This window comes from Mobula birostris, chromosome 31, assembly GCF_030028105.1.
Source record: "Mobula birostris isolate sMobBir1 chromosome 31, sMobBir1.hap1, whole genome shotgun sequence".
Taxonomy (NCBI): domain Eukaryota; kingdom Metazoa; phylum Chordata; class Chondrichthyes; order Myliobatiformes; family Myliobatidae; genus Mobula; species Mobula birostris.
In genome coordinates, this window is record NC_092400.1 from 35738385 (window position 1) to 35751399 (window position 13015).

A 13015-nucleotide genomic window follows, 5' to 3' on the forward strand; every position below is an offset into this window, starting at 1 on the left:
ACTCATTTTATTCTTTGTTCACATATAGAAAATTTCCATGTGATTTTAAGAGATGTATTTTCGCTGTGGGGCTGAATACTGTTCAGTGTTGCTGTCTTCAGAATGTAGAAATGGTGTCTGAAATACTTTTTTGTTCTCCTAAATACATAGTCAGTAGAGTTCTTTCTCTAATCTGAATGCTAAATCTCATTATCATTCTTCAAAGCCAAGTGGCAGAGTGCAGCCTGTTCTGGTGATGTCCCCTCCAGTATCAGTTGTTGCTGAATGCTACTAATGAACGGAAAACCTAATTGGATAGTACCCACAAACACAAGAAATTCCACAGATGCTGGAAACCCAAAGCAATACACACAGCATGCCAGCATACTACTCCTTCCCAGTTACTGCAGCCACTGTGTGTTTGTCTGTGATTATCTCGTACATCAGGTACTAGATCCTTCCTTGGTCTTTATCATTGTATTCTATCATTGAGCAGTGTTTTGCCAACATTTTCAATGTCCACTTTCAATCCTATGAGCTGTATCTAATGATGGAAATCCTTACTAAACCTTAATTTAATGAGATCCACAGGATTGTTCCTCTGTGCATCGAAAGATCTACTAGAAAGTAGGAAAAAGTTTTTCTTTTAACATTCTGTAATTATGATGCAGGCTCTCTTTAAGATGTGGGGGTCTGATGTGGAATATCCAAGAGAACCACTGCAGTGCACTGAACTTGTGCTTGACTCTCATGGTCAGCTGGTACAGATGAACAGAATTCCTGGAGGTAATGAGGTACGTAAATTTGATTTTGATCTTTGAGTAACTTGGTGGATCAATGTCACAGTACAAGTTCAAACTTATTGCCATTCAACCATATACATGTGTAGAAGCCAGGCATCTGTTTTGTATCTGCACTGTATTCTGTGTTGCACGTTTATAATGGTCGCTAGTCGCGTGGGTGGAGGTATGGTATAGTGAAGGGTTAGTTACATATTCATGCTTCATTTGGTTAGTGGGCACATGACCAAGTGGTTAAGGCATTGGACTAGCTACCTGAAGGTTGTGAGTTCGAGCCCCAGCCGAGGGAATGTGTTGTGTCCTTGAGCAAGGAACTTAATCACACATTTTTCTGTGACGACACTGGTCCTAATGCCCTTTCCTTGGACAACATCGGTGTCATGGAGAGGGGAGACTTGCAGCATGGGCAACTGCTGGTCTTCCATACAACCTTGCCCAGGCCTGTGCCCTGGAGAGTGAAGACTTTCCAGATGCAGATCCATGCCTTTTTTTCACTTGGTTAGTTTAAAGCTGGGACAACTGGCTGTGATTGCTTTTGTTGATCGCTTCATTAGTTTGATTAATAGGACTGGATGTTACAATCCCTAAAGTTTCTGCACTGCACTTGACTTGAGTGGAAGCAGTTCTTAAAGATGAACACTAGATGATGTTACTACCATTACGACACATCTTCAGTTGTGTACCTCCACATCACTGGGTGTTTCAGCCTTTTATCACAAGACACCCTCAGCCGAGGCAGGCCCACCACAGGCTGATCTGACCTGGGTGTGTGTCACATGGTTAGACTCCAGACGGTCACTTGGCAGCCCAGACAGCATTCCTTCTTTTCAGCCACAGCCAGTGACTGCTCATTTCGGCGGCATTAGCAAGTGCTTTGATTGCCTTCCTATGGGCCTGCCCTCTGACCCCTACTTCCCCCAGCAGCCTTATGGTGGAACTGGCTACAAAGCACCTGCATCCCACCTCAACTGGGCGCACTGTTACGTTCCAGCCTCGCTCCTCTGCTTCAGCTACGAGGTTGGCATATCGCAGCCTTCTCCGTTCGTAAGCCCCATCCACAGCATCCTCCCCGGGGACCTCCGGCTCAGTGATAAAGACAGGAGTTGGACCAAAGGGCCAGGTCAGGCCGCAGGTTGGTCATTGCAATTTCGGATGGGAAGGTAAGTCTCTGGCCTAAATCAATACGCATTTCCCAGTCCCTGGCTGGACTCAGTGGGCAAGAGTCATGAGGCAAGGGGTTAGCCCCTGGTTTCTCTCCTTCCTGGATGAAGGATGGTAGTTGTGGGACCGTTGTCTGGGCATTGAGAGGTCTGGCATTGGTGGTTACTCTCTTACACTCAAGTTCAGCTGCCAAACACCTTAGCACTTGGTTGTGTTACCAGATGTATCTGCCTTGTGTTAGGCTGGTCTTGCAACTAACCAAGATGTGCTTGACGGATGACGGAACTGCACACAGAGGGCAGGCTGGATCCTATCCCAGCCAGAGATTTAGGTTTGTAGGAGAGGGCAGGACATCATATGTTGCTCTGATGATGAAGCTCAATCTGTTTGACTTCATGCTCCCCAGCTCACTCCATGTGATTTTCCTCCTCTCAACACCCTCCCACCTCGGTCCAGCAGCCTTGCTTGGCTTGGGATATTGCTTTGACACATCTGGCTGCTGCTTCTTGGTGGCGCACCTCCTCCACCACCAGGTGCTGGCGTTCTGTTGTAGTAGCCTTTCGCCAGGTAGGTTTCATCACTCCAAGGCCAAAGTCTCCTCTGCCTGTTGGACATAGCCCACTATGTCCCGGAGTCAGAGGGCGGCTTCTGCGTCCAGTACTGCTGCGGCTGGGATCCATGTCTTCCCTGTTGCTAGAGCAGGAGCAACGTCTTTTATGATTGGGTCCCAAGATTTTTTGAGTGTCATTTCCAGCCTTGCTTTGGCACATTTGTATTCCTCCACCAGGCTAGAAATTGGCAGAGAAAGGGCTCCGTTCCCGTAAAGTCCTATGGGGCTAAGGCATCTTGGTAGCCCAAGCCACTTCCTGACATATGAGTTCACCAGCCTCTCCAGCTGATTTGCATGAGACATAGAGACCTCATAGATGGTAATTGGCCACGTAAGTTGGGGCAGCAGTCCAAACTGAAAGCACCAAAGCTTCAACCTCCCTGGGAGAGCCGTGTTGTTGATTAGATTGAGGCCACTGATTGTACCCTGCCTTAGTTGTTCCACCTGCTCTGTGTCTCTGAGGTCTGTGTTGTACCAACGTCTGAGGTTTTTGATGGGCTTCTCCAGGACAGCTGGTATCGGCTTAGCGTTGATACAAAACCTTATGTCGGTGAGCCAGCCTTTGAGAATTGAGATACTGTGAGACTTACTGGGTTTGATCTCCATTCGTGCCCATTTGATGTTTCCCTGGAGTTTATCCAGCAGGCGTTTGGTGCATGCTTTTGTTGTTGTTATTGTGGTCATGTCATCCATGTATGCCCTGACTGGAGGAAGATGCAGCCCATTCTTCAAGCGTTTCCCTCTGACCACCCATTGTAATGTTCAGATAATGAGCTCCATTGCCATGATAAATGCCGAGGAGAGATGGTACAGCCCGCCATTATGCCTATCTCAAGGTGCTGCAATGTGCCATGTGGTGGTGTTATCTTGTGTTGTGACACAGAGCTGCAGATCCTGGTAGTACGCTTTGACCAGCTTTGCGAGGCCCTTTGCAAGCTGGAAAAATTTGAAAGCTGCCCACAGAGTCTCGTGAGGCACCGACCCAGAAGCATTGGCAATAGCTAAGAAGACCACATGCAGGTCTTTCTTTTCTTTCTTGGCAGATTGTATCTGGTGCCAGATGACATTTGCGTGTTCCAGACATCCTGGGAAACCACGTATTCCTGCTTTCTGCACTGATGTGTCGATGAAGTTGTTGTTCTGCAAAAAGGCTGAGAGTCTTTGAGCCACGACACCAAAGAAGATCTTTCCTTCCACATTCAGGAGACTGATCTGGTGGAACTGACCGATTGTTGAGGAATTCTCCTCTTTGGGAATTAGTATCCCTCCCGCCCTTCGCCATGCCTTTGGTATAATTCCTTTCCCCCATGCCACCTTCATTAGATTCCAGAGGTATTTCAGGACACCAGGGGTGTTCTTATAGAGCCTGTATGGGATGCCATTGGGACCTGGAGCTGATGCTGATCTTGCTCGTTTAACTTTACTTTCCACCTGGTGCTCAGGTGGGTGGATTCGGAATGGTGACTGGCTCATGTCTCTGGTTATCAGAGTGGGTCTTCCTCAGGTGCTCCTGCAGTTCCCTCACAGGTATTCGAAGGACCCTGCTCTTCTCCTTGCCAAAGAGGCTTTTGACAATCTTTATTTCTGCTTGTAATACCTCGAGTTCTTTCCTTTCCCCTTCTGTAGACTTCCTCCACTGTTTCCTCAGCTGTCTCCTTTCCTTCACCAGTCTTTTGATTTCCTGCTGCCTTCTAGACTTAGGCTGGACTGAAGGTTCCTTCTGTGTCCTCTGTTTTTTCACTCCAAATCTCTCTACCCCATAGCTGAATATGGTGTCTCCCCACTTCTCCAGTTTTCTTTCCACACTTCCCTTCCGTCCTTCTGGAAGATGGACTTGGTGATCTCCCACTCGTTCTTCTGGCAGGATTCAGGCCACAAGATTGGGGCTTCTGTCCTTTCATCTTCCTTTCTGCTGCTGGCCGTGGCTGGTGGGGCTCTGGACTCATGTCCGTTGGTGGATCTGTGCTTGCTTGAGCTTTGCCTGGGGTGCTGATACTCTGTGGACTGTGATGTTTGTCCTGCCACTGGGCTTCACTCGACTGATTTGATCTACCTCTTAGAGGCCACCTCGCCGAGCTCCCTCAGGCACTTTTTCCTGCCCTGATGGATCTTAAACCCCTTCTCTGATGTTATCTTTGTCCAGCCACAGATGCAGCATTGTTGTTTTGTGTCCTGCCAGTGTTGTGCTAGTTGTCTGTTTCATCGTCGTTTCCATTCCTAGGTCTGTTACCGTGTAGTCTGTCAGTGAGTCATCTCGCAGACTCAAGGGATATTCTTCGTCTTAACATTTCTGTAGCAATAAATGGGTGGATCTAATACGCTGTCTAGCGATGGATCCTGCTGGCATGAGTAACTAGCCCATGCCAGTCCCGATGGGCTCTGTCCCTCCTTTCAGCAGTCTCTCCAGGTCGTCACCAGGTCTTTCCCTGGTTGTCAGCTGCCCTTTCGCAGCGGTCACTGGTTTATTCCAGATATTCAGCTTGATTAATAGGACTGGATGTTACAATCCCTAAAGTTTCTGCACCGCACTTGACTTGAGTGGAAGCAGTTCTTAAAGATGAACACTAGATGTTACTACCATTACGACACATCTTCAGTTGTGTACCTCCACATCACTGGGTGTTTCAGCCTTTTATCACAAGACACCCTCAGCCGAGGCAGGCCCACCACAGGCTGATCTGACCTGGGTGTGTGTCATATGGTTAGTCTCCAGATGGTCACTTGGCAGCCCAGACAGCATCCTTCTTTTCAGCCACAGCCAGTGACTGCTCATTTCGGCGGCACTAGCAAGTGCTTTGATTGCCTTCCTATGGGCCTGCCCTCTGACCCCTACTTCCCCCAGCAGCCTTACGGTGGAACTGGCTACAAAACCCCTGCACCTCACCTCAACTGGGCGCACTGTTACGTTCCGGCCTCGCTCCTCTGCTTCAACTGGAAGGTTGGCATATCGCAGCCTTTTCCGTTCGTAAGCCTCATCCACGGCATCCTCCCCGGGGACCTCCAGCTCAATGATAAAGACGTGTCAACAGGAGGTGGACCAAAGGACCAGGACAGGCCATGGGTTGGTCGTTGCAATTTCGGATGGGAAGGTAAGTTTCTGGCCTAAATCAACATGCATTTCCCAGTCCCTGGCTGCACTCAGTGAGCATGAGTTGTGAGGCAAGGGGTTAGCCCCCGGTTTCTCTCCTTCTCCGATGAAGGATGATCTGAAATCACTTAACTCTACTTAACTTCACTGAAGCACATTTAATACCGCGAGCTTTAGTTTCATAAGTTTTATCGCTTCGAGATTGTGTGTATTGCTAGTTGCTAATAAAGGATCGAATACAGTTCTTCAACTCTTTGACCATAATTATTGTATTGATACAGGATAACTTCCCGTGCACGTTGTCCAGCAGTGGCATGGTTTGTTTGAGTAGCTGCTACAACATGTATACTGCCAAATTTAACAATGGGCCTCTGGACCAAGGTACACAAAACAGTACATATAACTCACACACAACACAATGTAATATTACCACAAATTCCAGAAAATACTGGCCAGTATAACTAAAACTCTTTAAAAAAAGACAGAAAATAAGATTTATTTAAAGTGCAGATGGTGCATTTGCCAATGGGTTAGTATAATGCCTCATTACTATAAGCTACATAGATTCAAAACAAGAATTTATACCAATACGACTCAAACAGCATGCATTATACATACTGACATCAATGGTGAGATATGTGCACATTCGTGGATCTGATTTTTTGTACGAAATTCTACAAATGTTTGTAGATTATAAAAGTAAAACATCTAGTATGAAATGTATCTGAAACACCATAACCCAGAATGATTTGAACATGGAACTCAGAAATGTGTGAATTACTTGATACAAATAGTAAAGGCATACTTAATAGCAAACTAGTTTTAATAACATGAGAAAAAAGGAGTAACCTGAGTCTTTGTGTTAGATCAGGGGTTCCCAACCTGGGTTCCACGGACCCCTTAGTTAATGGTAGGGGTCCATGGCATAAAGGCAGTTGGGAACCCCTGTGTTAGATGAAGAAAACAAAATACTTACACAGAGTATTGATAACAAGCCAACCATTACAATTTACCAGTACTATATTGAACATCAATATTATGCTTTTTAAAACCTCTGGAAGTCACAGGTTAGTGACTTCCAGCTGTGATGTATTTTTGAAGGTTGATTGGCTGTGCATTGTAGGGAAAATTTACAAAGTCCAACTTTGCGAAGTTCAAAGCAAATTTATTATCAAAGTACTTGTACATATAATGTCAACATATACAACCCTTGAGATTCATTTTCTTGCAGCATACTCTATAACTCTACAGAATGATTGAAAGACCACACAACTTGGTGTTCAGCTAGAGTGCAGAAGGCAACAAACAGTGCAAATACAAAAAGCAAGAGTTATAATAATAGTAAATAAATAAATAAGCAATAAATACATGAGTTAAAGTTCCTTTATGCACATAACTCCATGCAGAGCAGTGAAATAAATCAACTTTTTAAAGATTAGCTTTATTTGTCATTTTTGCGTCATTTGTATCGATGACCAACACAGTGCAAGGATGTGCTGGGTGCCACCCGCAACTGTCACCATGCTCCAGCACCAACATAGCATGCCCACACTTACTAAATCCTAACCCATTTTGGGAATGTGGGAAGAAATCGGAGCACCTGGAATAAAAACCTTAGCGGTGATGGGGAGAGCACCTAAACTACTTTCAGACAGCGGTGGGAATTGAACCCATTCACTGGTGATGTAAAGCATGCTAGCTGCTACACTTCCATGCCACTACACGTTTTCAGTTGTAGCTTAGATAGCAGAAAAGCCATTAATTGTCCATATTGGTTATTACAACTATATATATTTCTAGTCTTTTATTTCTTTAAATGTGAGTTACAAGTGGAATTAAATGAAGTTTAATCCTCAATGGAGGTAATTACAACAGCTTTGCTCACTCCTCACCTCATTGCCATACACACATTAGCAGCCAAGTTCCACACATGCTGCACTTTAAAAGTGAAGTGTTAGACCATAAGACAGGAGCAGAATTAGGCCATTCGGCCCATCGAGTCTGCTCTGCTATTTGATCATGGCTAATCCATTTCCCTCTCAACCCTATTCTCCTGCCTTCTCCCTGCAACCTTTGGTATGTGTTTTGGAATGTCCTGAGGAAATTGTACAAGAGTAAGTTTTGGTTCCTGTTTTGGCTGAATTGTTCTTCATGGTAAATGCCAAATGCCAATTAAAATTGGACTGAAAGTTGTTCAAATTTTATTAGAGAATTTACCCTGTTTACTATCCAATGAATGCTGGTTTTCTGAAGCAGTTCTAGTTTGCCATTAAAATATTAACCAGAAGGATTAAAATATTCTTCAAGGCCATGTTTCCATTATCTGCAATTATTACCAGTATAATAGCCAGGGAGTATTTAGATCTAAAACAAAATGCTGATAGTCTGTAGTATTTCCTTCCACAGATGCTGCCTGATCTCCTGAGTTCTTCCAGCATTTTGCTTTGCTGCAGATTCCAATCTGTTTTGGCTTTGGTGTACTTTCAGATGTTTAATATAATCTTCCCTGATAAATAAGAAAGGCTTTTGTTAAGATGTTGCCTTGACTAATTAAATAGAAACCATAGAAAAACTACAACACAGAAACAGGCCTTTTGGCCCTTCTTGGCTGTGCCGAACCATTTTCTGCCTAGTCCCACTGACCTGCGCACGGACCATATCCCTCCATACACCTCCCATCCATGTATCTGCCCAATTTATTCTTAAATGTTAAAAAAGAACCCGCATTTGCCACCTCGTCTGGCAGCTCATTCCATACTCCCACCACTCTCTGTGTGAAGAAGCCCCCCCAAAATCCCCTAATGTTCCCTTTAAATTTTTCCCCCTTCACCCTTAACCCATGTCCTCCGGTTTTTTTCTCCCCTTGCCTCAGTGAAAAAGCCTGCTTGCATTCACTCTATCTATACCCATCATAATTTTATATACCTCTATCAAATCTCCCCTCATTCTTCTACGCTTCAGGGAATAAAGTCCTAACCTATTCAACCCTTCTCTGTAACTGAGTTTCTCAAGTCCTGGCAACATCCTTGTAAACCTTCTCTGCACTCTTTCAACCTTATTAATGTCCTTCCTGTAATTTGGTAACTAAAACTGAACACAATACTCCAGATTCGGCCTCACCAATGCCTTATACAACCTCATCATAACGTTACAACTCTTATACTCAATACTTTGATTAATAAAGGCCAATGTACCAAAAGCTCTCTTTACGACCCTATCTACCTGTGACGACACTTTTAGGGAATTTTGTATCTGTATTCCCAGATCCCTCTGTTCCACTGCACTCCTCAGTGCCTTGCCATTTACCCTGTATGTTCTACCTTAGTTTGTCCTTCCAAAGTGCAATACCTCACACTTGTCCGTATTAATCTCCATCTGCCATTTTTCAGCCCATTTTTCCAGCTGGTCCAAGTCCCTCTGCAGGCTTTGAAAACCTTCCTCACTGTCCACTACACATCCAATCTTTGTATCATCAGCAAATTTGCTGATCCAATTTACCACATTATCATCCAGATCATTGATATAGATGACAAATAACAATGGACCCAGCACTGATCCCTGTGGCACACCACTAGTCACAGGCCTCCACTCTGAGAAGCAATTCTCTGCTACCACTCTTTGGCTTCTTCCATTGAGCCAATGTCTAATCCAATTTACCACCTCTCCATGTATACCTAGCGACTGAATCTTCCTAACTAACCTCCCATGCGGGACCTTGTCAAAGGTCTTACTGAAGTCCATGTAGACCAGGGGACCTCAACTTTTTTCACACTGCGAACCGGTTTCATATTGACGATATTCTTGCGGACCGGCCGACCCGGGGTGGGGGGGGGGGCGGGGGGGGGTAGGGTTGCCAACGAACAAGAGTAGCAGTTGAATACGTTGGGTTTACCTCGAGAAAGACTACAATGACCATGACACCTTGCGCGGGCACCAGTGTGCATGCGTGATTTGCGCATTCGTGTACTTGCCGATTTTTTTCTACAAATAGTTTTGGCGATTCTGTTTGGGGGTGGGGGAGGGGGGTGTTAATCACGAACACAATATAGCTGATAAGTGGCTAATACACCCAATTTCGTTTCTAAAAGGGTTTATCTAACGAATTTAATATTAAACACACAGCGCGTATTTTCCTCACATGAATATAGCAATAAGTCAATTATCAGGGGAGCTTGAAGTAAGTGTTGAACGAACTTCCAGCAGAAATGGTAGAGGCAGGTTTGATATTATCACTTGAAGAAAAATTGGATAGGTATATGGACAGAAAAGGAATGGATGGTTATGGGCTGAGTGCAGGTCGGTGGGACTAGGTGAGAGTAGCAATCTGCACGGACTAGAAGGGCAGAGATGGCCTGTTTCCATGCTGTAATCGTTATATGGTTATATAAGTCAATAGCATTATAACATTTTAAGCAACGTTTGAATATTAAACACACAGCGCATATTTTCTCCGTATGAACATATAAAATCATTGCAACACACCAATATCGCTGAATCAGTGGGAGCCCTGAGCTTGTTTCCCTGCAACAAGATGGTCCCATCGAGGGATGATGGGAGACAACAATACTCGAAGGGGGTTCCTTATGTCCAGTCTATTCTGCAATTTAGTTTTCGTTGCATTCATTGCAGAGATATGTTGGAAATGGAAACAACGTTTTCAGCGCTTTCATGGCTATCTCAGGATATTTAGCCTTGACTTTGATCCAGAATGCCAGCAGGAGATGTTATGTCAAACATACTTTTCAGCTTGTCATTTGCAAGCTCGAAGAGTTGATCTTCTTCCCACGCTGACATGGATGATGTGCGCGTAATGACCCCACGTGTGTAATGGCTCAACAGTGAGTGACAGGGAATGAAGAAAGGTGCAGCTGACTCCTATCACCAAATCATATCGTTTCCTCGCGGCCCAGTAGCACATGCTTTTCCAGTTTCCTTAGTAAATACACACACAAAAAAACCATTTAAGATCTCCCCCATTTCTTTTGGTTCCGCACATAGCCGACCACTCTGATCTTCAAAAGGACCAATTTTATCCCTTACAATCCTTTTACTCTTAATATACCTGTAAAAGCTCTTTGGATTATCCCTCATTTTGACAGCCAAGGCAAACTCATGTCTTCTTTTAGCCCTCCTGATTTCCTTCTTAAGTATTTTCTTCCACTTCTTATACTCCTCAAGCACCTTATTTACTCCCTGTTTCCTATACATGTCATACAACTCTCTCTTCTTCTTTATCAGAGTTGCAATATCCCTTGAGAACCAAGGTTCCTTATTCTTATTCACTTTGCCTTTAATCCTGACAGGAACATACAAGCTCTGCACTCTCAAAATTTCTCCTTTGAAGGCTTCCCACTTACCGATCACATCCTTGCCAGAGAACAACCTGTCCCAATCCACGCTTTTTAGATCTTTTCTCATTTCTTCAAGTTTGGCCTTCTTCCAGTTTAGAACCTCAACCCTAGGACCAGATCTATCCTTGTCCATGATCAAATTGAAACTAATGGGGTTATGATCACTGGAACCAAAGTGCTCCCCTACACACACTTCCGTCACTTGTCCTAACTCATTTCCTAACAGGAGATCCAATATTGCATCCCCTCTAGTTGGTACCTCTATATATTGATTTAGAAAACTTTCCTGAACACATTTTACAAACTCTAACCCATCTAGACCCCTAACAGTATGGGAGTCCCAATCAATATGTGGAAAATTAAAATCCCCTACCACCACAACTTTATGTTTCCTGCAGTTGCCTGCTATCTCTCTGCAGATTTGCTCCTCCAATTCTCTCCGACTATTGGGTGGTCTGTAATACAACTCCACTAATGTAGCCATACCTTTCCTGTTTCTCAGCTCCACCCATAAGGATTCAGTAGACAAGCCCTCTAATCTGTCCTGCCTGAGCACTGCTGTAACATTTTCCCTGACTAGCAATGCCACCCGCCCACCTTTCATTCTTCTGCCTTGATCACATCTGAAACATCGGAACCCTGGAATATTAAGCTGCCAGTCCTGCCCCTCCTGTAGCCAAGTTTCACTAATTGCTATAACATCATAATTCCACGTGTCAATCCACGACCTCAACTCATCCGCCTTCCCCGCAATACTCCTAGCATCGAAATATATACACCTCAGAAGATTTTTACCACCACTCACAACCTTTCTATTTGCGGCTTTGCTTGAACTTTTAACATCATTTATTTTCACCCCAGCCACACTGTCAACTCTGGCACTCTGGTTCCCATCCCCCTGCAAATCTAGTTTAAAGCCTCCCCAACAGCACTAACAAACCTCCCTGAAAGGTCCCCTTGTAGTTCAAGTGTAACCCGTCTCTCTTGTACAGGTCCCACCTGCCCCAGAAGAGGTCCCAGCGATTCTGAAATCTGAAACCCTGCCCCCTACACCAGTCCCTCAGCCACTTGTTCATCCTCCAGAGCATCCTATTCTTACCCTCACTGGCACGTAGCACAGGTAGCAATCATATCTTTTCAGATGTAATAATAATTATATATGGTTTTACATAAAATATGACAGTGTTGTAATTTCTTCAGGTAGGAATAGTGGCTTGGAAAATGAGTTTAAAAACTCCGGAGTATCCTGAGGGGCGTGACATTGTTGTCATTTGTAATGACATCACCTTTAAGATCGGCTCATTTGGCCCAGAGGAGGATTTGCTGTTCCTGCGGGCATCACAATTCGCCAGAGCAGAAGGCATTCCAAGAATTTATATAGCAGCTAACAGTGGTGCCAGGATTGGGCTTGCTGAAGAGATAAGGCACATGTTCCAGGTTGCTTGGGAGGATCCAGATGATCCATACAAGGTAAATTCTACAATTCTGGTACTTCTCTGTTTAGTGTCAGTAACCTAGTCTGGGTGGTGGGGTGGAGATTCATCTCTACCAAAGGTGTAAGGCTCTCCTTCCCTCCACTAGCCTGGTCGTATGAGCAGCTGCTGCAGATCACAAGTCCTGGTTATGTGACCACTGATGCCAGGCAGACAGTATCTGAGGAGTACTGATAATGGCTGGGGTCACCCGCCTTGTCCAGAAGAAGGCAATGGCAAACCACTTCTGTAGAAAAGTTTGCCAAAAACGATCATGGTCATGAGACCACATTTGATCGCCTATGTCATACGACACGGCACGTTATGACGATGATGAACCTAGCCTGAGCATTGAGTACTACCCTGATATGTTTCCATTTGGTCAATGGAGCAATGTTTTAGGCAGAGATACAGTAGGTTTAAGTCTAGCTTTATTTTGTTTTAATTACATCTGAAAAATGTCAGACAGAAAATGATCCTACGGTCCATACAGCACAGTCCCACACAGTTTATATTTTTTGTTTACTAGAATACATCTTCTCCTCCCCTCAGGA

At 44.6% G+C, this 13015-nt stretch overlaps 1 protein-coding gene across 1 annotated transcript in view; it reads left to right on the top strand.

Moving 5' to 3' along the window:
• acacb (acetyl-CoA carboxylase beta) overlaps positions 1-13015 on the top strand; it is a 169683-nt gene that overhangs the window by 125252 nt on the left and 31416 nt on the right. The window contains exons 39-40 of the mRNA XM_072247887.1: positions 651-773; positions 12190-12459. Of these exons, the coding sequence (XP_072103988.1) occupies positions 651-773; positions 12190-12459 (393 nt within the window). The remainder of the gene's footprint in view (positions 1-650; positions 774-12189; positions 12460-13015) is intronic.